This window comes from Asterias rubens, chromosome 5 (genome assembly GCF_902459465.1).
Source record: "Asterias rubens chromosome 5, eAstRub1.3, whole genome shotgun sequence".
Lineage (NCBI taxonomy): Eukaryota > Metazoa > Echinodermata > Asteroidea > Forcipulatida > Asteriidae > Asterias > Asterias rubens.
The window spans coordinates 6,741,538-6,765,924 of NC_047066.1; the positions used below are offsets into that span (position 1 = coordinate 6,741,538).

General features: G+C 38.6%; 1 protein-coding gene across 1 annotated transcript in view; it reads right to left on the reverse strand.

The window, feature by feature from the left end:
- The window catches only part of LOC117290720 (serine/threonine-protein kinase NLK-like), a 36,838-nt gene extending 13,703 nt beyond the window's left edge, over nt 1-23,135 (reverse strand). The window contains exons 1-4 of the mRNA XM_033772255.1: nt 22,592-23,135; nt 11,814-11,943; nt 4,559-4,614; nt 1,398-1,504 (exon numbers count right to left, since the gene is read on the reverse strand). Of these exons, the coding sequence (XP_033628146.1) occupies nt 1,398-1,504; nt 4,559-4,614; nt 11,814-11,943; nt 22,592-22,773 (475 nt within the window). The 5' untranslated portion in view covers nt 22,774-23,135. The remainder of the gene's footprint in view (nt 1-1,397; nt 1,505-4,558; nt 4,615-11,813; nt 11,944-22,591) is intronic.
- Nucleotides 23,136-24,387: the final 1,252 nt, after the last annotated feature.

Sequence of the window (24,387 nt, forward strand, 5' to 3'; positions counted from 1 at the left end):
AACTTTTATTTGTTTTGACTGAAAACAACAATGTCCTATAATATAATATTATATTGGTCTTTTGGACGACATTAATTCTCCACCCGCTGTAGTCCTGAGGTCATCCACAGGTCACTGAATGACAACCATAAGTTCACTCCGACCGGTACACACAAACGGCGAAATATCGTAATCAGCGTATCTCTCCTTTCCGAACCGAAAACATTTTTCAGTAGTATTTTTTTCAACGTAGCATTATTAACTTATTTCAATTTTAGAACAGGTTCTGACAAAATCATTCAAAATCACGGAGTATTGGCTCTTGGCAAAGATCGTACAGATAAGCATGGTCTCAAAATGGTCACTAAACTTAATATCAAATACTGTACATTATGGTGAAGAACTAAAATAAGGACTATAAATGTTTTAAATAATCCATTAAGCAATTTTCACTCCCTCTGTTTTATTTTTATCAGTAAAGTTTAGGATGTCTTTTGAGTTTTGCCTCAACAACAGTACAACATAGTGAGTGTCTTTGACATGACTTTTCTAGAATTTGGTTTTAAAATTATTTTTCTGTAACATACCAGAAAATTGTACGTAAAAGAAAGTAAGAAAAAAGCTCCATACCAGACGGACTGAAGAAAAAACACATATAAACAGCTAATTACATCTATAGCCTAAATTGAGGAAGAATAACCCGTATTCTTCATTATCGTCTGTCATACCCCTTATCAATCACTCACATATATAAAAAAAAAAAAAACTTTAAAAGAAACCCTATGATTTCCTATGATTCAAAGAATCTTAAAAACCTGTCTCAATAAATTTCCCGTTCAGGTTTTTTGGGATGTGACCTCAAAATCAATTAATAAAATCCCTCTCACATATCAGTTACCAAATTTCAATGTCTTGTCGGCGCCGTGTGGTTTTTGTTTGATTTTGTAGGTCAGTTTTGGTTGATGTTGGTTTGAAGTGAGTGTTAAAACTCACAAACAGATTAAAAACAGAGTCACCTACAAAAAAAATAATACCCAAGCCACGGAAACGTGAGCTGCCCCAATCAATTTCTCCCGTAATTTACTGTAGTTTGACCTCAAATCAATTAATGAAAAACCCCTTTCCCGTTAGTCCAAGACCTCCCCCAAGTTTTGGCGTCTCATCACAAAGCAGCGACGAACCGCCACGTCTTAAACTCAAGAAGGGAAAAAAAATCTCATTACTCTGGCTGTGTATCTATTAACAAGAGGATAATTTCTACTTGAAACTCTGGAGAGCTGTATTATGCATTCGAGCGATCAAGGTCTTCCACAGAACAAAGATGACAGCTTAGAAGGTTTTTTTTCTTTACTCTTTTCTTCTTCTTTGCAATCGGAGAAGTTTTTTTTTCCTCTCCTCGTTTCGTTTCGGGTTCTTACCTCTTAGAATCTGATACAGGAAGACCTTGACATGGTCGGAGCTAAGCGACTGAGGGGAGACAATGATCTTGTGAAGGTCGCTTTGTAGTAACTCCGTCACAACATATCTGACAACGGCATGGTTAAGGGAGATACATGTATATATAATCGTTGGTGACCAAGAGCAAAATGGATTCACTTTGATAACTGTAAAATGTTATTAGAATTGGTGGTTACATTATACATTAACTCAAGCAAGCTTCTGTTGCTGTAAAATTTTCAAATCTTAGGATTTGTGGTTATAAATGCATGAACTTCAAGGCACTGGACACTATTGGTAATTTTCGAAGACCAGTATTCTCACTTGGTGTATCTCATTATATGCACAATATAACAAACCTGTGAAAATTTTAACTTAATTGGTCGTCGAAGTTGAGAGATAATAATGGAAGAAAAAAACACCCTTGTCACACGACGTTGTGTGCTTTCAGATGCTTGATTTCGGGACCTCAAAATCTAATTCTGAGGTCTCAAAATCAAATTCGTGGAAAATAACTTCTTTCTCAAAAACTACGTTACTTCAGAGGGAGCCGGTTCTCACAATGTTTTATACTATCAACAGTTCTCCATTGCTTGTTACCAAAGAAGTTTTATGCTAACAATTATTTTGAGTAATTACCAATAGTGTTGTGTGCCTTTAAAGAAGCTTCTGTTCTTTATCATTCTAAAGGAAGTTCGACCATTAAGGGCCAATGTCCTATATTCAATTTCCAAAGTGAAGGATGCAGAAGGACTGGGGCTGGTAGACCCATATAAAAAGTGCTTAGCAATGGGTCAGGCATGCTAATCGTAAGTAAGTCCAAACAATTTGCACTCCAGCAAGGGGTAACTATCTCCTGAGAATTGCTAATTTCACGAGAAATGGTTATTTCCCTGGAGTCTTCCAGGGTTAGAAAATAAAGTGGAAAAACGTCAACCAAATTTTTCTCATCCAAATGGAAACAAATGTATGAAGAAAAAGGTTGATGCTCTTTCACAAAATACATTTTTTTGCCACTGACACAAAAACAACAAACGTCCTACTATGCAACTAATTGTTAACGTGATGCGTCATGGAACAGCCAGCAGCTTGACAACCCCCCCCCCCCCAACACACACACACCAGTGAAGTGATCAGGGTTCACTGACGCTCAGCTGCAGATGGGTCAAACTCAGACCGGTCAATTGCTTAAAAACCTGGGCTGGGCGGATGATGAATGTATCATATTTAAGTTCAGAGCTTCCTGTGAACACGTCGTAAAACGTACAGGCCACCACCGTTCTCCAATTAACCAATAATGACTTTTCCTTTTGGCTGGAAACGTATCATTTCTTTTTGCTGTTGAGAACTGAAGTGTATTCCATTGCATGTAATAACCACAGTTCCCAAATTTATGTCTCCGGCCGGGAGGTTTTTTAAAGGCACTGGACACCTAAGGTAGTTGTCAAAGACCAGTGTTCTCATTAGGTGTATCCCAACATATGCATAATATAAAAAATGTGTGATTTTTTTTTACTCAATTGGTCATCTAAGTTGCAAGAGAGAAAAAACACCATTGTTGCACAAATTTGTGTGCTTTCAGATGCCCCAAAAAAGACTTGAGGCCTGAAGTCTTTTAATATTTGAGTGGGAAATTAATTATTACCTCTTTACCAAAAACTACATTACTTCAGAAGGAGCCATTTCTCACAATGTTTTCTCCATGGCTCATTACCAAGTATGTTTTGATGCTAACAATAATTTTGAATAGTTATCAATAGCGTCCCGTGCTTTTAAATGACAGGAAACATACATGTTCAGAACATCTTTACCAAGTAGAAACTATCTTGATTTATGAAACACGCCAGTCAATGAGGGGGGACTATGACCCAAGAAAACAGTCTCCAGCCCTATGAAAACATGAAATGTTAAGGCCATTCGACATACCAGACAACAAGACCCGTATGTGCATGTCAGAGTACAGTTAGGATGTATAAATGCACCTGCCTTCTTATGCATTGGGGGAACTGTGTCTGGACTCACTGCCAGAAGGCCTGATACTTCACAGAGGCAATTAAGGTGATTGCCTCCATGCCTTCTGGTCATCTTGGTGCCCTTGAAATGCTACAGTAGAAATGAACAATTTCTTCATAGGATGCCGTTTACCGAGGAGGAAGTGCATTGGTGCCCTTGTCCTTTCAAAAAACGAAGCATACAGGCCTGCGCTGCACTATTTCCAGATAATCATAACATACTTGTGTAATGTGGGAATACACAATAATCAAAACCCACTAAATGATGGATATCTTTCCCGAAAGACCCCAAACACAAAACCATGATGCTGTAATCCTAGGAAAAATGTCTCGCACAATCACATCTCAAGTACGTTGTCCGCACTCCCTGGACATGGCTTCTGACGTTGGCGACACCCTGATCGGAAAGCAGTGAATATCCAAGCTTACTTAGAGAGAGGAGGGGGGGGGGGCAGATTCACAACAAGATGAAACAGAATCACCTAAAATCACTGACAGGAAATGTGAATTGGACGACAGCAGAGGAAAAAACAACTCACTAGCCAGACAAGGGAGGGGGGTGGAAGTGGGTGGACAAGAAAAAAAAAGAAAGAAAAAATTTTGGCCCCAGAAAGCTGAGACATTTTAAATCAATCACCAAAAGCGGTCAGATAACGTTTAAGACGAAATGACTAGATTATAGAGATGTTAGATGCGAAGATGATGGTCGGACAGAAATGGATTGCGGGGGGGGGGGGGGGGGGGGGGGGGGGGGGGCTGGATCGGACCGGTAAGCTGAATGTCAGGGTAGGGTCTTTCTAATTCCCCGCCAGGCCCTGCAAGATTATCAATCATTTTCTCGTTTAAAAAGGAGCATTTAGGGAGGCATGGTATAGTAATGCCGAAAACAGTCAAGCAACGCATTTTGTTTAGTATTTCCTTCTTTTAAAAAAAAAATGGTTTTACGGACAGACCGACTACAGAGATAAATGTATGTCTCAGCGGTCTCACGAGATGTACTAGTCGTACAAATCCAGTAATGATTGGCAGCATAATGCATCCAGCACATTCGTAAAGCAGTTTGACATTTGGTCATCAAGAATTTGTGACAGACTTTTCTATTAATATTATTTTTTTTCTTCAAAGGATACATCTCTTCAAAGAAGTCTAGATGAGGAGGTTGAAGAATATCCAGCGCTCTGAGGACCTGCAAAGAGACAAAAACAAATGGAAGATGTTTTTAAAAAAAATGTGTAAAACACGCTTATTTGTCAACAGTGTTCTGCACAGATCTAATTTCACACCCATGTAGTGTTTGATTCTCTTACGATTTTTGGGGTCGGTCCTCGAACAATTGATTTTATATCAACAATGAAAAGGCAAAAGCTGTTGGGTATAGACAAGTAGGAGCCAATGAGTCGTGCTTCATCTCCGAGGACTGCATCGAGGGCAATGAGCAGTGCAAGACAGTTCACTAACGTCAACGTCATGTATGTGTAGAGGAAACTTTTCTGCCTCTGAGTCCAACGAGAATGTGTGCACAGCATTCTTGCGTTCTAAAAGGTGTGCACACTGCAGCTCGGAGATAATATATACTAGCTTATGAATTAGATGAGTGTATTGAATGATAAATACGAGGCACAATGGGGCATAAAAATACCCTCATGGACCGCTGGCTAATCAGTCATATTGGCACTCACCCAGTCACCCTTCAAACAGAACAAGTCTTAGTGCAACAAAACCATTGTACATTTATAATAATTTCTGAAGGTTTTCATTTTGTCATTCCAAACCTCCACCTTGAGTTAAAGGGAGGGTAAACGTTTGGTAATTGTCAAAGACCAGTCTTCTCACTTGGTGTATTCCAACATAAGCATAAAATAACAAACCTGTGATAATTTGGGCTCAATCGGTCATCGAAGTTGTGAGAAAATGATGAAAGAAAAAACACCCTTGTTGGACAAATTTGCGTGCTTTCAGATAGGAATAAAAGACTTCTAGCTAGAAGTCTTTTATTATTTTACCTCTTTCTCAAAAACTACGTTACTTCAGAGGGAGTCGTTTCCCACAATGTTTTATACTATCAAGAGCTCTCCAACACTCATTACCAAGTCAGTTTTTAAGTTAATATTTGTTTTGAGTAATTACCAAACATGTACCTTCCCTTTAAAGTCATTTCTGGTCCTGTAGAAAGTTCTTAACATCCAGACCTTAGGTCTAGCCACGATAGTCTGCAAGTCTAGCCCAATGTGGAAACATTTTATTGAGAAAGTAAGGGCCGACCTACATGTACATTAGGTTTATGTGGATTTATAGACTTTCTACGCTACTTTTTTTGCTGATTTTTTTGAGGGCGAACAACAAAAATCAGAAATCAGATTTAAGTACGGTAGGAAGAATATTATCCCTGATATATAAGACCCTTCGGAGACTACTATGTACCATATTTTCTTGCGTATAAGATCTGCCCTATCTGTCTTCCTACATACAGAAAACATCACTGTGGGTTATCTTACGCCTACGGTACGCCTTATCTGGTGTTGCTTGAAATCAAAGATGATGATTACTGTGTGAAATCTAGCATTATACTGTAAAATAATCCTTTCACTCCTACATGAGTGATCAGACCTGTTATCATTTTATTGAAATAAAACCTATAGCTGTTTATAGTAGTTTTTAGTTAAACAAGATTCTGGGGAACAGTGCATACAAGTAGCCAACCATGTTCGAGGTTCAAATAAGTGATAACCCTCGCTGTACATGGTTTTAACATACAACATGTAGCTTTAGCGAGTGTACCAGTGATAGTTATATTTCTTAATATTTCTAGGAAAATTTGTTTTAAAAGAGTATTTGTGTGCAGATGAGTAATCTTTAGTTCTCAAGTCGTTTATACAAATTTTTAAAAGCATAATGCATTACTATATTTCATCAATAGAGAGGCTTTTGTGACAGCGTATTCACAAGTTTTTGCATGTTTTGTAGCATGCAAAAATAGCGAGAACACAAAGACAAGCAGTCTGTTTATTGGAAATGATGGGACCATGTGCGCGCCGCGCTCATTTCAGGGCTCGCTTTCACAGAGCAATAAAATCCATCGCAAGACAAATTTTCAGTATCACCATAGTGATTTGCATTGTGACATCACACTGTACTAAGCAACTACGACTGATTTGCAGTTACGATCAATTTTAGCTCTTTGTGAAATCGGCCCCAGGTACCTCACATGGAGACCAAGGACAAAACAAAAATGGGAAAACAAAAGGACTCCATAGGGGCCTTCTAAAGATTGGGGTGCTCCATGAAGAAATTTGAGTCTAAAGTCTATTGGAAACTGTTCAGTGCAGGGACAAAGGACAGAAACGAGGATGCATTTTTGTGTGGTGTGTTCTGTGTTGTGCAAAAAAGAAACATAAATTTGTTGTTGAACTTAAAAAACCCAATAAACCTTATTACAGCTCTACATACTTTTATATTCTTTTATATTCAGGAAACCAAAACTGTTCCAAACAAACTCAAAATCTTAAGATTCACAAATCCCTAAAGAACAGAATAGTTTTAAACTGGATAATTGGTATTAATCATCGTTCAACGTGAAGAGGAAAGCACACGTAGACTCCTCACCATTATTCAAAACCACAGAGCCTGTTAAAAAAAACTTACAACCCGCACAGTGCGTACTCGGCAGATGTGAATGAATTATTCCTACTGGGAAATTGCCCACATCTGTGTAAGTCGTACTTGTCCCTACACCAGTGCACACACAGCATTGAATGCACCCCCAGGGCTGCCTACATAATGTGCTTCATGTGAACTGGCCATTCGTGTTTTTGTCCTTTTTTGATAAAATAAAATTCTTGTTGTTGAGTAAGAATATGAAATTGGAGTGCAACAAGAATTTTAATCGATATTGTGAGTGTATAATTTGCATTCGGAATTAAAACCAAATTGGAAGATAGCATTTCAATGCAAAACTTTTGGAAGATTTAAAAGTGTGTGTACATGTACTTGTAGTGACATTCAGTACATTCTAGGGCCTACAACAATAGGGACAATAGGTTGCTTTCACCATATAGCTCCATGCTTTCACAAAGGAAAACAATTGGCTCTATGTTTGTCAGGTGAAAGAATTGAACGAAGGAGGGTCCATCCACAATTGGACTCAGTTGGACACTTGGGTAATTAGTTCACTCATCTGGGCCCAATTCCATAAAGCTGTTCTATTTGGCAGAAAATACTGCTTGACAAATTTGTCTTTGCTAGGTAAAAGTGGAGGGCACCAGCCACAAACAAGGCAAACTTAATGTTATTTAGGCTGGTAACCTGTTCCTGCTAAGCAATACTTTTCTGTGCTTGACAAGTTTTTGTGCTTACAGGCTTTATGAAATTTGGCCCTGCAACAGCCTGTGTTAGCATGCTTTTTGCTTTGCTGTCATACGCAATGTTGTAAGTAAAAACGCTGCTAAAAGACCATCTTCTTGCAGGCTATACAGAACTGGCCCTAGGGGATTGACTTTGGAAATGTTAAAGAAAATTTTGGTTGAATCAAACATGTACGCACGTGTACATGTATGCATTCAGCAATTTATGATAAATCTGGGTATTGTGTATCACCCAAGTTGATCAGCCTTGGCTTTTATTCATTTACTTGGTTCAAAAACCAATTTTAGATATCGAGCGTCCTCGTGCAAGAATCTCCAAGGAACCACAATACGATAGTATTTATACTTCACGTAATAGCTCTAGGCCTTGGTCTATTTGTAGGCAACTAACCTTAATTGTTCTTGCATTGCAATCAGCAAAATATTTCCCAAAAAATCCAATATTTCGTCCACATTTGTAAATACACTAGTAAATACATTCCAGAATTTTTATTCTTACATGTATGTGCATCCGCAAAGAAAAATAGATTGCAAATTTTCACTATTAAACTGTACCTAAAATCAGCCCATCCTTCCACATCTCGAATAAATTTGGAATAAAAAAGCGTGGAAGCAGAAAATTATTTTAAAAAATGACTTTGTAAAGAATGGAATGGGTGAAGTTCTCTCTGGATGATCATCTTCTGTACAAGCTTATTTTTTCTTGACCAAAATTGTCTTCCCAGGGCTGATACTTCACGGAGGCAACGAAGGGCGATTGTCTCCATGCCCCTTGGTCATTACCTCCGTGACATTGAAAGACAGTAGAAATTTACAATTTTCTCATCTAGGGTGCCCTTTACCAAGGAGAAAATGCCTTAGTGCCCTTGCCCTTTTCAAAATTTGAAGCATACAGGCCTACCTTCCATCAATTTGTGATTCAAACCAGGGCAAGAATGCATGCTTCTATCTAAGAGAGGGGAACACCATTTCAAGTGGGCAATCACTGGGAATCCAACATGGCCACTCGACACTCCGATGGTCCTCTTCAACCCAATACCCTCCTAATCCCTGACAAGAAAATGAAAATCTTCACTTTTCTACACCACTAACCCTTTCTCCTCACTTTTTTATCTCCCTAGACCCTTGCATGAGTATAGACACCTTTTAAGTCTTATATTTGAATACATTTAGGGGCCTACAGTAGGCGGCAAACAAAATGGCAATAAAGGTAGAGACCAGGTTACATCATTTGGTTATATGACTCTGTCAAAAAGTTAGTTATGCAATTAAACGATCTGAAAGCTTATTTTGTTATAAAGATGGTAATGGTAGTAAGCATCCTGTGAAATTATTTTTTTCTGAATTGCCCCCCTGTTGATTAGAAATGAAAACATTTGAATCTGAATCACGATTCACTGTATTGAACAAGATTTTCAAAAACTTTCAGGGAATGATTTCGTAAATTTTGCACAGTGAAATATTTGGACTGAACATGTGTTGTGCATATTAAAGCCAGTGGACACTTTCGGTAAACAGTATTGTCCAAGGCCCACATTTCGTGTATCACAACTTATATATAAAATAACAAACCTGTGAAAATTTAGGCTCAAACGGTCAAGGGAGTCGGGAGAAAATAACGGGAAAACCCACCCTTGTTTTCGCGCGTTTCGCCGAGTCATGACAGGTGTTTACTATAAATCTGTAATTCTCGTTGTCCAGAATTGATAATTGTTCTAATGTTTTCTCAAAAAGTAAAACATTTCATGGAATTATATTTCATGAGAAGTCTTTGACCATTACCTTCTGTAAACCCACTGTGAATTTTTTGTTTTCTGTTTCTGCTAATATTGAGTAGCAAAATGGTTATTTTCAGAAGCAACTGATCTATACATCTTGTGTAGTGCGATGTAATCAATCATTCAATGTGGTTTGTTTCTCATGAGTTCTATTTTCTATGCCTTTTCACCACAAAAGTCAACACTACAATGTTGCCGGAATTCTGAGCAAACTGCCGTACGATAGTCCTTTAAAAAATATATTTCATGTCCTTCCAAAGAAAATGACAACACTTAATTGCAGATCTAAGCAATTCAGCATTTTTATCTACTTTCTGTTTTCCGTGAAATCAAGACATTTAATACCCCCCGGGATAACTGGCTCCTTCTTCCACCGAGAAGACCGAATGAACGCCAGGGGATATTTGGAGATGTTTTCCCAGAGAAACACCTCTCTATTCCAGTCAAATTTGTGGTGGGATGTTGGTTGGGGGTGGAGGCAGATGAATGAAGAGATTGGCTGTATCGAATAGAAAATCAATGTAATGAGCACAGTCCCAACGTCATAACTATACGTGTACTATGGTTTAAAGGCACTGGACACTATTGGTAATTGTCAAAGACCAGTCTTCTCACTTGCTGTATCTCAACAATGCATAAATAACAAACCTGTGAAAATTTTAGCTCAATCGACGTCGAATTTTGCGAGATAATAATGAAAGAACAGAACACCCAAGTTTTATGTCACACGAAGCCGTGTATTTCAGATACTTGATTTCGAGACCTCAAAGTTTAATTCTGTGGTCTCGAAATAAAATTCGTGGAAAATTACTTCTTTCCTTGAAAACTTACTACGTTACTTCAGAGGAAGCCGTTTCTCAAAATGTTTAATAACCTCTCCCCATTACTCGTTACCAAGTAAGGTTTTATGACAATATTATTTTGAGTAATTGCCAATATTGTCCACTGCTTTAAAACATACTGTTCTAGTGAGGTCTGGGGGTGTGTTTACAAAATTGCGTAAAGGCAACTTTTCTGCCTCCAAATTTGAAAGTTTGTGCACACTGCAGCAGCTCAGAAACACTCATTACTAGCCTTTAAATTAGATGATTAGTGTCTTGAATGATAAATACGGGGCACAGTGTGGCATCAAATACCCTCATGGACCACTGGCTAATACAGTCATAACACTCGCTCAGTAACTCCCAAACAGTGCTCTAGTGCAACATTGTGCAATTACATGTAGTTTCAAAAATAATAACAAAATTATTACTACATGGTTCTAACCTAGAATATCTCAAACACAACATGTGATGGATTGGAATTGTAAAACAGGTTGTCTGAATTTTTCTATGACATGTAAAAATAAATGAAAAAGGTTTTCAGTTTGTTAAGGATTCAATGAGACTAAAACCTCTGGCTAAAGCCACAGACCACTGCTACAGCTTGTGCCACTGCTAAGGGGTCACAGAGGTCAGTGACCTGTCAGTGACCTGTCAGCCTGAACACTGAAACCATGTGCAGGGGAACAGCAATACCGCAGCTACTAGCAGTGGAGACAATAACAACTATTCAAGGAATTTTATGTTTATTTCTACGGCCTTTAATTAATCATTGAAACACAGAGGCAGGTAGAGCTGATTATAAAATTGTCTCTGTGTACTCTGTGGCTCTAGTCTTTTGTTTCAGCCGTGCCTTAAAATATTTCAAAAGAAAGATGTATTTTACTAATTTAATTCCTTTTCCTACATGAAAGAAATTGCTTTGAATCGTCCAGAAGAAGCTTATGGACCCCAAGAGAGATTACATACACACAGTGTTGCCCTTTTAAATAGAAAAGTATTCATTTTCTGAGTTTTGTTTACAGCAGCAACGGGCTACCAGTCGAAAAGGCACTTGATGAGCAGAATATTCAATTTCCTCCCACGATGGTTCCCCACCAATAGTTGTTGAATAAGATTTAAGTTTAGAGCAGCAGTCTCTGCTCTGGGACCCTACCCTGGGGTCCTTGGCATTACATATTATTACTTAATACTTCATCACACTGTAAGAAATAAAATGCAGCCTGCAAGTTAATTTAAGAGCATACATTGTAATTAGTTGTTACTATTGGTATGTGCATAACAGCATCATCCTGGTGCAAAGTTATCAATTTGTAATGCATTGTAATTAGTTGTTTTCCTCATCAAAGCAATTTTTGTAGCCAAAACAGAAATCAAAATCGTCAAGAATAAATTTTCTGATTGACGCAAGCAGGAGGTACTCACATTATCATGATTGAAGAAAAAGAGCATCTTAAGTTCCCGATAGACTCTCTTGCATGAGATGAGATTCTGGAAGACATGGGGCATCTTCTTAAGAGCCACCCGCTTACCGTCTCGCGGATCTGTCACCGACCTACAGAGGGTGGAGAAAAGAAAAACGACAAGAAAATTGAGAAATGGCCGACTGCATCTTTCTCCAGTTTATTTAGAGAGCAAACCACAAGCTAAGAATCAAGATATTGGCGAGACACATTGTAGGCAATGATCCAACAACGTGCCCCCCCCCCCCAATCTTCTGATTTATAATTAGAGTTGATTTATGGAAGGGTTTGGGGTAATCCGTCAAACCTGTGTACTTTAACGAGTTTGGCTGGTGTTTGATGTTTTTTTCTTAACGCATAATACAAAACAATTTTCTTGCAAAATTTACACTGTTGATGACTATATCAGCTAGAAACAGTGGATTTGGAAACCTTAGTTTACGTAATTTGGTGCCAAACAAAAGTCAGGAAACAATTTTGTTGTCGAGCAATTTTGCACAGCAACCTATTTTAACTGAATATTTTGTTGTACACCCTGAATGCTAATATTGAGTAGGAATTGATGATTCTTGAGAACAGCAACTGGTAAGTTTTTGTAGCACTCTGCTTGCATGGCTATGAAAGGAAATCGTTCACTGCATGCCATCAGAGAAATAAGATTGATGACTTTTGTCTGTAATTTCTGTTCAGAAACAACTTTATTATAAAAACATAAAAAGACACTACACAGATTTCCAGGCTGAAACACTGTGCCTGGCTGCACTGCCATTTGTTGACTGCATAATGAAGCTCTGTATAAGATTAAGGATATAAACTTTCCCTGGATTGTACGATGGCCTTTAGTACTTGCTGCGCAGGAACGTCAAGCCAAACATGAGTAACAGGACGAAACTACTGCCGTCGGTCGGTACAAGTGTTATTTTTCTGGGCATACATGATTATTTGATTTGATGCAGGAGGAAACATTACATAAATCATACATAAGTGTTGGCACTGCTGGGAGAAAAGTTTACGCTGTCGGAGTTCTTGGTCTTGTCCCAGCAAGGGAAATGTCATCTACTGCATATCATCACCGATTTGTTTATGGAGAGTATTGTTTGATTTTGCCTTTTGTTTCCCTCCAAAGAAACGTTTGTTCAATTTTTTATATTCTTTCACTTCTTATTCTTAACTCCTGTTTGCACTACAAGTACATTAGTTGATAAACTACTTGTGTAAACCCTTTGTAAACATGTACAAAATAACTTCCAGACGAAGTATAGGTCTACAACTAGTACTTGTATTACCAGAGAAGTCACGTGTTCCATGACACTGACATTCACCGAACAGAAAAGGTCTAGTCTGGATATTAATTTGCCGATTTTGATAATTTCTGAACAACACATTCACTCTGCAGAACCATATTCCGAGTCAAGTTATAATAATGTAAAACTGTGATTTCTATTTACGCCATGTGAGATTGCTTGCAGCATCGAGGGGGATTTACTTTGGATGCTCAATTATACACTGAATTATAACGCCACCGCTCCAGAGATCACTTGCCGTCGAAATGAGATACGCACGGCGCACCTGTTAAATCCTCCAGGTGCATTGTTTTACAATACTCAATCCCCATTAGCGACTTTAGTGTAAGAGACCCAACCATCTCATGGATGGGAACGTCATCTTGGCCAGAGGGTGTTCGCTCAACGGACTGGGGATGAGGGGGAGAGTAAAGACGAACCGAGGCCAACGTGCTCTCATGTACTGAAGACGTGGAGACTGACGCCCACTTGGTGACATTTTTAGTGGAATGGTAAGCTACTCTGAACTTATCATTGGAGGTGGGGGGGGGGGGGGGTTTGGGTGAATGCTAGTGTTAGCATTCCAGTGAGAAAAGAAGTTCTAAGAGAAGTGTGCACTTTGGGAAAATGTTTTTAAGGCTATTATTCTGATGTTTTCATCGACAAAGGGCGAATACCAAAAGTACATTCAAATGATGTAACTCTTGCATCATGAATAGTATAATCATTTTTGCCATTTACCAAGTTTGGCTTACACTTATCATGATTTTGACATGTCTTTTTAAGGGCAAACTATGAATAGTGTGAAATTGCATCACACAAGCTGCTTGAAATTGATGAATGGTGCTTTTAAGGAGAATGGTGGAAGAATAGGTGGATCTTGTTCATGCCGGAATCCATTGTTTATGAGTTTGAAATTAATCATTATGCCCGTCACATTCCATGCTCAACACAACAATGATCAACTGTAAATCCGACGAGCGAATTAAAGGTACAGCTCCAGGGGATAAGTTTCAGCAAAATATCCACACTGCACGTGTTTTGAATGCACAACATGATGAATTTTGAGCAGCAATTTCTAGGCTGTACAAAGGAAAATCATTCACTGCGGTCAACTATGGCTTGAAAACACATAAACTGGTCGAAACTTAGTGCTGACTTAAACTCCTAAGTTGCCTTCACATGATGATTTCGCAAATCTATCTCCCTAACTTTTGCTTGTGGAAGATTTTGTCCGGATCTTTAAAAAAAAATTGAGAATATTTCATACATCGTTGTCCTTGCACACAAAGTGCAATTTGTAAAGTTTCACAATCATGCTAAAATAAAGCAAGGGATCCTTGCTAAATTAAATTGCTGTCATGTAAATAGTGTTGAGCCAAAGGCAGTGACAATTTGGTAGTATATCAAATTGGATTGTGATGCTAAAATTACAACAGTATTTTAATTTGCCGTCGTTGAACTGAGGAAATTTTGTCAGGAGTTACTCCAAGCTGCTGTATCAAAGTGACAGCAAACGACTGGACAGAAAAAGCAAATACGAAGGCAAAGAATGATGACCTGTTTTTTTTTTTTTTTAATACCCAAACAAACCTAAACTTAAGTGTAGACACACACACAGGTTCAGTGTATCAATCAATAAAGTGTTCCCAGACACATGTCCACACAAAATGGTCCAGTATTCCTATAATATCAGCTGACATGTTTTGAAATATTCTAGATTCCAACGAATTAAAACGTTTCATCTTCATCATAGTACTACAATGCCGTACGCAGAGGGTCTGAGGTAAATTTGTGCTGAGACCATACACCGATGGATGGCGTCCATGATGTGTACATCAAACACCACAGTCTAATCAACCAACATGGCTTCGACCTGCCTGGCCTAGACGTGACCCTAAAAGCTGGGTCGAGGGTAGATGCGTTCATTCATATTGTTCATAGAAGCATCCACCGCAAGATGACCCGGAATTAGATAGTGCTTCTCTGGTCCTTACGACATGGAACACAGTCCGAGCTAATTACGGACCAATATAGCTGAGTCAATGTTTGATTATCACCAAGCCTTGAGATGGAACTGTACTAGTCTGGTGCTATTGGGCTTCGTCGGTGCTTCATAAACGCAGATATCGAATTGTAATGATTAATCAGAGAAGTGGAGGACTGACTGAGTGGGGCGAAAATACTACACAAACATTTAATTATTTATTGTACCGGTACTGGTAAGGATTGGTTATCAATTACACTCAACTTGGATACAATTGGTTGGTGGTTTTTTTATGGAATACAGATTCATACGACTGGTGAACTTTGAATGGCCTAGATGTTTGGGGAACTGGTTCAATTAAAATTAAATGACTGTACCACATGTGTGGCCATGCTATGTACATGTATGTAAGATTCATCTTTATTTTGAACAAGCGGCAACAGTTAAAGGCAGTGGACACTATTGGTAATTGTCAAAGATTAGCCTTCACAGTTGGGTATCTCAACATATGCATAAAATAACAAACCTGTGAAAATTTGAGCTCAATCGGTCATCGAACTTGCGAGATAATAATAAAAGAAAAAACACCCATGTCACACGAAGTTGTGTGCGTTTAGATGGTTGATTTCGAGACCTCAAGTTCTAAATCTGAGGTCTCGAAATCAAATTCAGGGAAATCTACTTCTTTCTCGAAAACTACGTCACTTCAGAGGGAGCCGTTTCTCACAATTTTGTATACCATCAACCTCTCCCCATTACTCGTCACCAAGAAAGGTTTTATGCTAAAAATTATTTTGAGTAATTACCAATAGTGTCCACTGCCTTTAATGCGAAGTCTTCTTTTATTTGGAATCTTAGTTACTTTTATGCAACCTTGTTTTTTAAGGGGAAAACATGAAAACTTATGCTCTAAATTAATTTTTTTTCTTTGTACAGGAAATTTCGTTTTATGTAAGAAGTGAAATATTTGTTCACAATTCACATACAATTAGTTTTCAGGTTTCTGCGACTATGGCTTCTCGCTTGGCGGCTGAACACTGAACATTGAACTTCCATTCAATGGAAGTGCCCTTTGCATGAAAGAAATGGCCTTGCCCTCTCAAAAGATAAAATTCTACACACCAGTGCACATTTTGTTCCTAGATAACAACTGATAATTAAAAAAAAATTGTGCTCACTAAGCACAGTGTGTATTATGTGCAACACATAGGAGATAATTACAGTTCACCATTCACCAAGGTCTTCCATGGTTGCACTGTATCCATTCATAGAAGAGCAATTACACTACTGACCCCTTTTACACCATACAGAAGATCCTGAACCTCTGTCCAGTCTTTAAAAGCCTGATCCTGTACCCTTAATCTAGGTGTGAAGCCACACAGCACAACAAAAAACTGCCTGGGAAATTTTCCTCACACCTGGGCCCCGGCAAACACTGTGTATACGTGCAAGTCTTGCCCAAAGTGGCTAAGTTCAATATTTACGCTATTGGGTCCCCAGCATTGGTGAACAATGCCCCCATCAGTCATGCTGGGCTTATTCTCAAAGGCTTGGGACTAAACAACAAAAAGTTAATTCTTAGGCTCTTTTTGGAGGCTCCCACTTTGCTCTGGTGCTGGCTCGGCGTCCTTTTCATGTTAATTACAGATTAGGACTAAATGTTGTTAGACTTAGAATGGACTTGCATACACCATAGTTATCTATGGATACACTGAACAATGTATGGTTTGTAAGTTTTGTGCCTGGTCTTAAAAAACCTTTCCAATACATGATGCATTGTGTTATCATGGTAAAAGGAAATAAACCACACTTCAAATCAATAGGTTTTTTGGTGTCCTTCATGTACTTTACATTCACAGTTTCAGTCACAATTTAGCATTTAAGTTACACCACCACAGGTAATGTTGGTTGGTCGTTAGATGTTTGCAATCAGCATTTTCCTTTGTTTCCATTAGAATCAATTCTGGTTCGGATCAATTCACACACCTTTACTTTTAGATTAGTGTTTTTTCCCTGCTGCCTAAAAAGTGGGTTCAGTAAAGTCTATCAAACAGGCATTATTTGGTCTTGGGGAAAAAAGTGAACACTTTATGGAGTGCAGTGCAAGGGCTGACCAACAGAGGTGTAGGCCTTAGACTTTTCACTTCAGGCCTTAATAACGAGAATTTTTTCTTATTTTTCCAAGAGTAAAAAAAAATGGAAAAAAGACTAACGTGGGAGGAATATCAAGCCTGGTCTATTGACTGACATCCTGACGTCATCACCAGTGCCAACTCTTTATGCCATTTTGGTTAAATGCCATTTTGAGAGTCGCATTCCACGTGTGTTTACTGTGCAGTGCTCACGTAAGACACATGGTCTTTACATGCAAAATGGCACACCATGGACAGACAGTAGCCTACTAGTTTGACGTCAGTGCACGGTGTCCATGCATAAAAACAAACAAAAAACCCAATAGAATCAGGTACTGCAACATCAAAATGTCAGATTGTTATGTTTTATGCCCAAAAGGGAACTCTTTGTGCTTGCCTCATGGCCTACCGGAACACCAGGCTGTTGAGCTCTTTGGCAAACGTGACAGGCAAGAGTCACATAATTGTTACTTGATGCAGTTTGTACATTGAGCTTCTTGTGGTTTAAAAAAAAAAAAGCATTTTAACACTAACACATGCCTCACAAGCTTTTCTTGTGCACTGTCTGGCCTGACTAATACTAAGGTAATTGGTGTGATAAGGTTACATAACTTGGCACTTCAACCAAAATGCACTGCTTAACACCAGACCACTACCAGCAGGCATCACGCCTTTGTTCCGAACAAACACTGACTGCTGACTGAGTGTAAAAGTATAATAGTACACTTAATACAACCAGATACAACCATCCATATAGTCCTACATGTTCGAAGAAAAAAAGAAAACAAGAAAAGAAACATGCAGATTTAACCCATGATGGAAAATTATCCTTCCAGACACATTTAAATCAATAGTGTGGGCCTAATCAATATCAGTCAATACTCTAATAAAGTTCTCTCATGCGTCCCATGCTTTGATTCTAATGTTAATGGTTTGAAAAGCAAATTTGGCTAGCTCTACAAAAGTCAAAGTAGAAACAAACAGCCCCTAAAAAAAATTGTTTTCAATCCCAACCTACAGATATCCTGTTTTCTTGAAGATCAGGACGTGTAAACACGTTCAAAATAACATGATTTCTGAGAAACTTTATTTCCTTGCTTTCAATGTGTTCCTTTTGTACCACCATGGTCTTCATAAAGTTGGGGTTTTTCTAAAATATATCATCATACACCATGCTCGTACCTAAATGAAAGTAAAAATGACAGTGTAAAAAATTTCTGGAAGGTTTTCCTGCTAATTGTCCGGCTACCAATCTAAACCAATCTTTCGTGGGAATGTCAATGGAAAGTAGCTCATCCCATGTATATAATCCATATCTAGGAAAGGGGGGAGGTATGGAATGGATAGATCCAACAGGTACATAGGTCTAATTGTTCAAATTTACCTTCTTGCTATACATCACGCAAAAAAGTCACCATGAAAGTAAAAATGACATTGAGAACATTTCTGGAAGATATTCAGGCTGCTAATTATCCAGCAGCCAATTTCACGAAACGCTAGGATTAATCCTAACTCGAGTTAGGACGAGTAGCCCGTCCTTACTTAGGATGGGTTCAATTCGTCCTACGTATTTCGATACGGAACTTAACCCCTCCTAAGTCATAAGATGAATCCTAAGTTAGGAAGAGTTTGGTGAAATCAACGGCTGGTAGCATTAATTACAGATCTACAATCATTTTTGTGGGAGGAGTATCAATGGAAAATGTTGTAGCTAAAAATAGAATCAGGGGGGGGGGGGTCCCAATTGAAATGGACAGATCCAACAGGTACACTTGTTCAAATTTACCTTCTGGCTGTACACATTACGTGAAGGAATGCCCTCAGGCTGAGCAAATTGGACCCCACAACGAATCGCCAATAAAGGGAGTAAAACGCCAGCGGTAGTGTGCACATTCAAAACCTTGTCACCCCATTCATTCTCTCCACTTTCCAAATCAAAGAGTATCCATCAATGATCTACAAGTGGACACAGGCATTGAGTTACACAGAGCAAGAAACGGTCCATGCTCTACGCTAGTATGACATTTCAGCACACTTTACCTAAATTAAGTACAGTGCACTCATTTCTGCTCATACAACAATTCCCAACTTTTTTTCGACATTTGAATTACCTGCCCCAGATATGTCTGAATTTCATTTCCCAGGCCAGTTCGGCAAAACTTTTCTCTATGAATAAATAAATTAATTAATTTGCACCATCCATGCAACTCTTTGCTTGCAACAAGTCAGTACCGGTGTTGTAGCCGATGACAAAGGATAGCAATTTAGCGAGCGAGCCACGATGAGGAGGAGAGAATGAAGGACACAGTCAAGCTTTACTGATGCAATTCAGTCACCAATGAACGAGCATTCTCATCCCTGTGTGTGTGAATGCTTTGTTCTCTGTTCTCACGCGGAGTACAAGGTTCTTCCCCCTAGCCTAGCTGTAAAATGAAACCCCACTCTGGTGTGAATACACGCCTATTTTAGCTACATTCTCTCACATATATGTACGGCAAGTCTTTCAATATGAGTATTTTTGGTAATTACTGCCCAGTCTTTATCATGATGCAGTTTACCTTGACTTTCTCCCAGTCAAAGAAACCAAACTGGGGTTGGAAGGACAAATTAGTCAAGCCCCATTTTGTGTAAATGAGAACCACTAATCACAATAATAATTGATAATGCACAGGGGACATGGCAGCCAGCCCCCCCCCCCACCAGTATTACACAAACCTTGTATGAACAATGAGGGTGTACTGTGCAAGATTTTTTAAATGGAATGAAGTACAAACAATAATGATGACTGATTGTGGTTGCGTACATTATGTTGCAAAAACAATGTTTAGAGCACGAATGAACAAAAGATGACAATTATTTCATGGGACCCATTACAGCACATTTTAGGAGAGTGTCCTATAAATATGAGACTAAAGAGCCAACTAAAAAAGCAGAGTTGGATTTTAAAGCGCCATGTTCTGTATTTTAATGGTTTATTCAAAGGTAGTGTCCACGGTCCAACTGAGTTGGCGCCCCTTGGTGGCTCTAAAAAGCTTTAATGGATGTCTGTCAATTCTACACTCTTTGCACCGGTGACAACTTTTAAGGCATCATCACACTGTGCTGGGTGAAGTTCAGTGCAAATTAAACATTCTTTGGAGAAAGAGCACTTGGTTTTCTTTTTGAGAATGTAATTTGTGTCTTTCTTTTACAAAGTTTTACCAGCATTCATTGAAGTTCTATTAAAAAGTATTAACACATGTTTGTAAACAAAATTCAGGAACGATAGAACACTGTCCAAAGTTAGTTGAAAATATCAATCCTGAAGTTTGCTCTACCTACAAGCCATGTTCGGCTGGCAGAGGTGGCTACTTTGAAGTAACTGTATGTGATTCATTAAAACAACAACATCATACAATGTGAAAACCTTATGAGGATTTCTTTTATGGCACCCAAAATCCAGAATTGTCAACCAACATGTTTTGGTTTTTCTAAAACGGAAGTGGGCCTATGTCATTGGTTTTTTTTTATGGGCACTCACTGAGGGACATGAATTTCTAAAAGATGTCTAATCACAACCTTCAATTGATTACTCATTTGTTTGTTTGAGGTTTTTGGTTATTTTGTTGTTGTTAAAAAAAGTTATTTCAGAAAAGATCAACTCATACTGAGTGTGGTTTTGCGTAGGCTCAGGAGGACCACCACACTGGTTACTCTGCAATGGGTACATTGTAGGAGTTGAACCATTAACACAACACTAAACAACCAACTGGAATAACAAAGGATGCCCAATGATTCATTCACAGTGACCAGAGCAGTACAAATGGCCTACACAGCTAGCTATACTTCCATTCAAAAGTACTTCCTGGCTATATGTTCACCTCTTTGTTGGGTCATAGTGGTTTGGGGGTACAGCATGTGAACAATTTGCATTCACATTAAGTAGTCAATACCATTTTAAAAAGTTATAACAATTTATAACCATGTTTGTTATAAGATGAATTAAAAGTTTATGATTGATCATTTCTTAAGAAATTTGTCAGCCCTAGATGCTTATGTGGTCGAAATGTGAAGCAATAACCATCTTTGGCATAAGCTACGTATGCATTGTCAATTTAGTTATTTTTAGAGAAGTTTCAAATACAAAGCCCTACATTTTCCCCTAATTTTTTAGTTAACAAGTTTGGGTGTATTTTCCCTTTGTTTGTTTGTTTGTTTGTTTGTTTGTTTGTTTGTTAAGGGGTCCAGATGTGGAAAAAACTCTGAAAGCCATTTAAATATATTAACTTTAAAACTGACAATGCAATGATGTTTTTTAATTTGTAAATTTTGTTCAATCATGGTTCAATTATGGGTTCAATCAAGTGTTATTTTAATCAATCATGGTTTAACCATGGTTTAACATCTTCAGTTTCAATAAAGTTTATTTAACCATTGTATTAAGTTGGCTAAATTAGGCCCACCTAGCCAGTTATTAGAGCAAGTGGAAATCATAAAACTTGGCTAGATATCTTATTTTGAAATAACTTGATATGTTTCCAAATAACAAAATCAAAAGTGATGATTCAGTTTAAAACTTAAAAGCATTCATAAAAAGTTTGGCTTGATTGTTGATTGTATTGTATAGTTGTACGTTATCGCAGCTAACTGTATTATAGTTTTATAATTTCTCACTAAGTGTTTTTAAAGTAACTATAAATACTCTTCCTATAAAAAAGTCTTGACCGAAGACCAGCTGCACACACATAACAAATACATGAGTAATATTGTTTGTACTGTGTACCTACTGACCTACTGCGTTTGTGTCAAGTGTTATTCAGAAAAAATATGCTACATCAACAAGTAGATTGGAATTTATAACTAGACCTGTATGCTTTGATTTCAATTAAATATATTTCATCTTAATCAAGACAAACAGTTCTTTCTTTTACATTTGCACAATTTTCCTTGTCTCCTGAGCTAGCTGTGATCAGAAAAACCACAGTATATTGTGTACGTGTGCGGATGAACAAAGGGCCTTTTAATACGTGTACTGCATCGCGGCCTTTGCACGGACAAAGGCTAGGCGAAGGCCGGATAATTCTCGACCCGTTGAGCATGCTCACGGAAAAAAAATGATTACAAATAATGGAAAGCATGGCCGATTCGTTTAATATTTTGGTCTCTTTTGCAAGATAAAGCTGTAGAATTAAAGCTGTTGATTAGTATGAACTGTCAGTGTAAAAGTTGAGATTAAATGGGCAAAGATTATGGCCTCAACGGCTCTGGGAACGGGGATGGAAAACACATTACGGTCAACTATGGCTTATCATCGGGCAGGGAGCAACATGAGAACAAAGAAAGCAGAGGCTAAACTCACCATACCACGCCGAAAGCACCATAACCAATCGGTCTATCCGGCTCAAAATCTCGCCTTGATAAACTCGAAGCTGTAGCAGCATTCTGGTAGAATGTCTGGGTTGCACTAAGAATGGCGTGATCTCGAGGTGTCCCCGTAAAAGCCATTTGTCTGGCCGCAATTCGCGACCCACAGACGGCCATCACACAGTCCTCAAAGCCCCCGCGTGCTGGATGCTGGCAAGGGTGAACAGGCGCTGGGCGACGGCGGTCTGGCTCCTCTCTGTACGGTATTTTTACAAATTTTCCCGAACGACACGGGTACAAAAACTAGGCTCGAAATATCACTTTTACTTCAAATGCATGGCTGTAGATTGCACAGGTTGTTGTGTGTTTCTTCGGCAGTGTATATCATAAATAAAAAAGTGGCTTACGGCTGGGAAAAGTGGGGAAAATCTCGCCGGATTGGTGTAAAGACTAGGCGACCACTGATGCACCAGCCGTAGGCTGCCAGGCCTAGCATACACGAGCACTCAGCGGCCGACGACACACAAAGCAATTTCTTATGCACGCAAATAATACGCACGAAGTGTACTCTATGAATATGGAACGAAAGTCATGCCTTGAGTACAAAGAGCACATGAATATATGGCGAGATCTCGCGAGGATTTGCGAGACTTAACACGCTGTTGATAATCTCTGTTGTTTGATGACAAAAAAACTTCGTTCCGCTGTTCAGTGCTTTGGTCATGTACATGAAATTAGTTGTCAACAAGTCCAATTACCTTCTTTGAACAACCGAACACACTGGTCATTTATGAAGATACAATAAATTAGCACTTTCCTACCATTTTTTGAGGGCAATTTGAAAAATAATATATAAAATGCAGGAGGCTATGATGAGGTAACGTTCTACCAGACTAAAGGGGTTGTAGCTCAACGTTTTTACCAAGCCATTAATTTATTTTAAAATACCCGACTCCCATTTACCGTTTTATCACCCCCCCCCCCCCCCCCCACACACACACACACACACAGACATCTTTAGCTGAATCACTGGGATAAGGTTTATCCCGTTGTTGGGTAATTTGGCCTATTTATCGATACTCAACCAACTTGAGAGAGCAGACTCAAAGATAACATTTTGGTGGAAAACAAAATATTAGTTGAATATTGTAGGCAGGGCATACAAAATGAGGTGTTATTATTCAAATGAGTAGACCACCGGACTTCTGTCGTCCGGTGAGTGTGCTGACTGGTCAAACCTCGTGCCTGTGTGGCGCGGTGTAAAATTCGACAGCCCACTTGTCGGAGCTTCTCATTGAATTTTGACAGATAACATTCAGAAAAGTATTTTCAAATGGATTTAGGAAGTATTACATCAATGTTGTTTTTTTGTATTAATAAGCTGATGGTGCTCTGCGCCCGCAGGCCTATTGCGTAATATCGGAATGCAATTGTTTCTTTCATTCTTTAACAATTAAATTTCGATCTCGCATTGGCTTGGGAAATCCTAAATACAGTCAACGGCTTCATAATCGTACAACGTTTTAAAACTAGGATGAAATTATTAAAATTATCTGGGTTCATAAATCCGACACCAACCATTCAAATCACAACAACCCCTTCCATCAGCTATATAACGTGTGCTTCAAAAGGCGATTGTTTTTTATATCTAAAAAAACTCGTTGGTCAGACCGACTTAACCCTGTTCGGCCCCAGGGGTCCATCTTTTATACTCCCGCCTGGTCATATCATAATACCTGTATAATTATGTTTTAACATCCGGTAAACAAAGGCCGCAACTTCCTGGTGTAA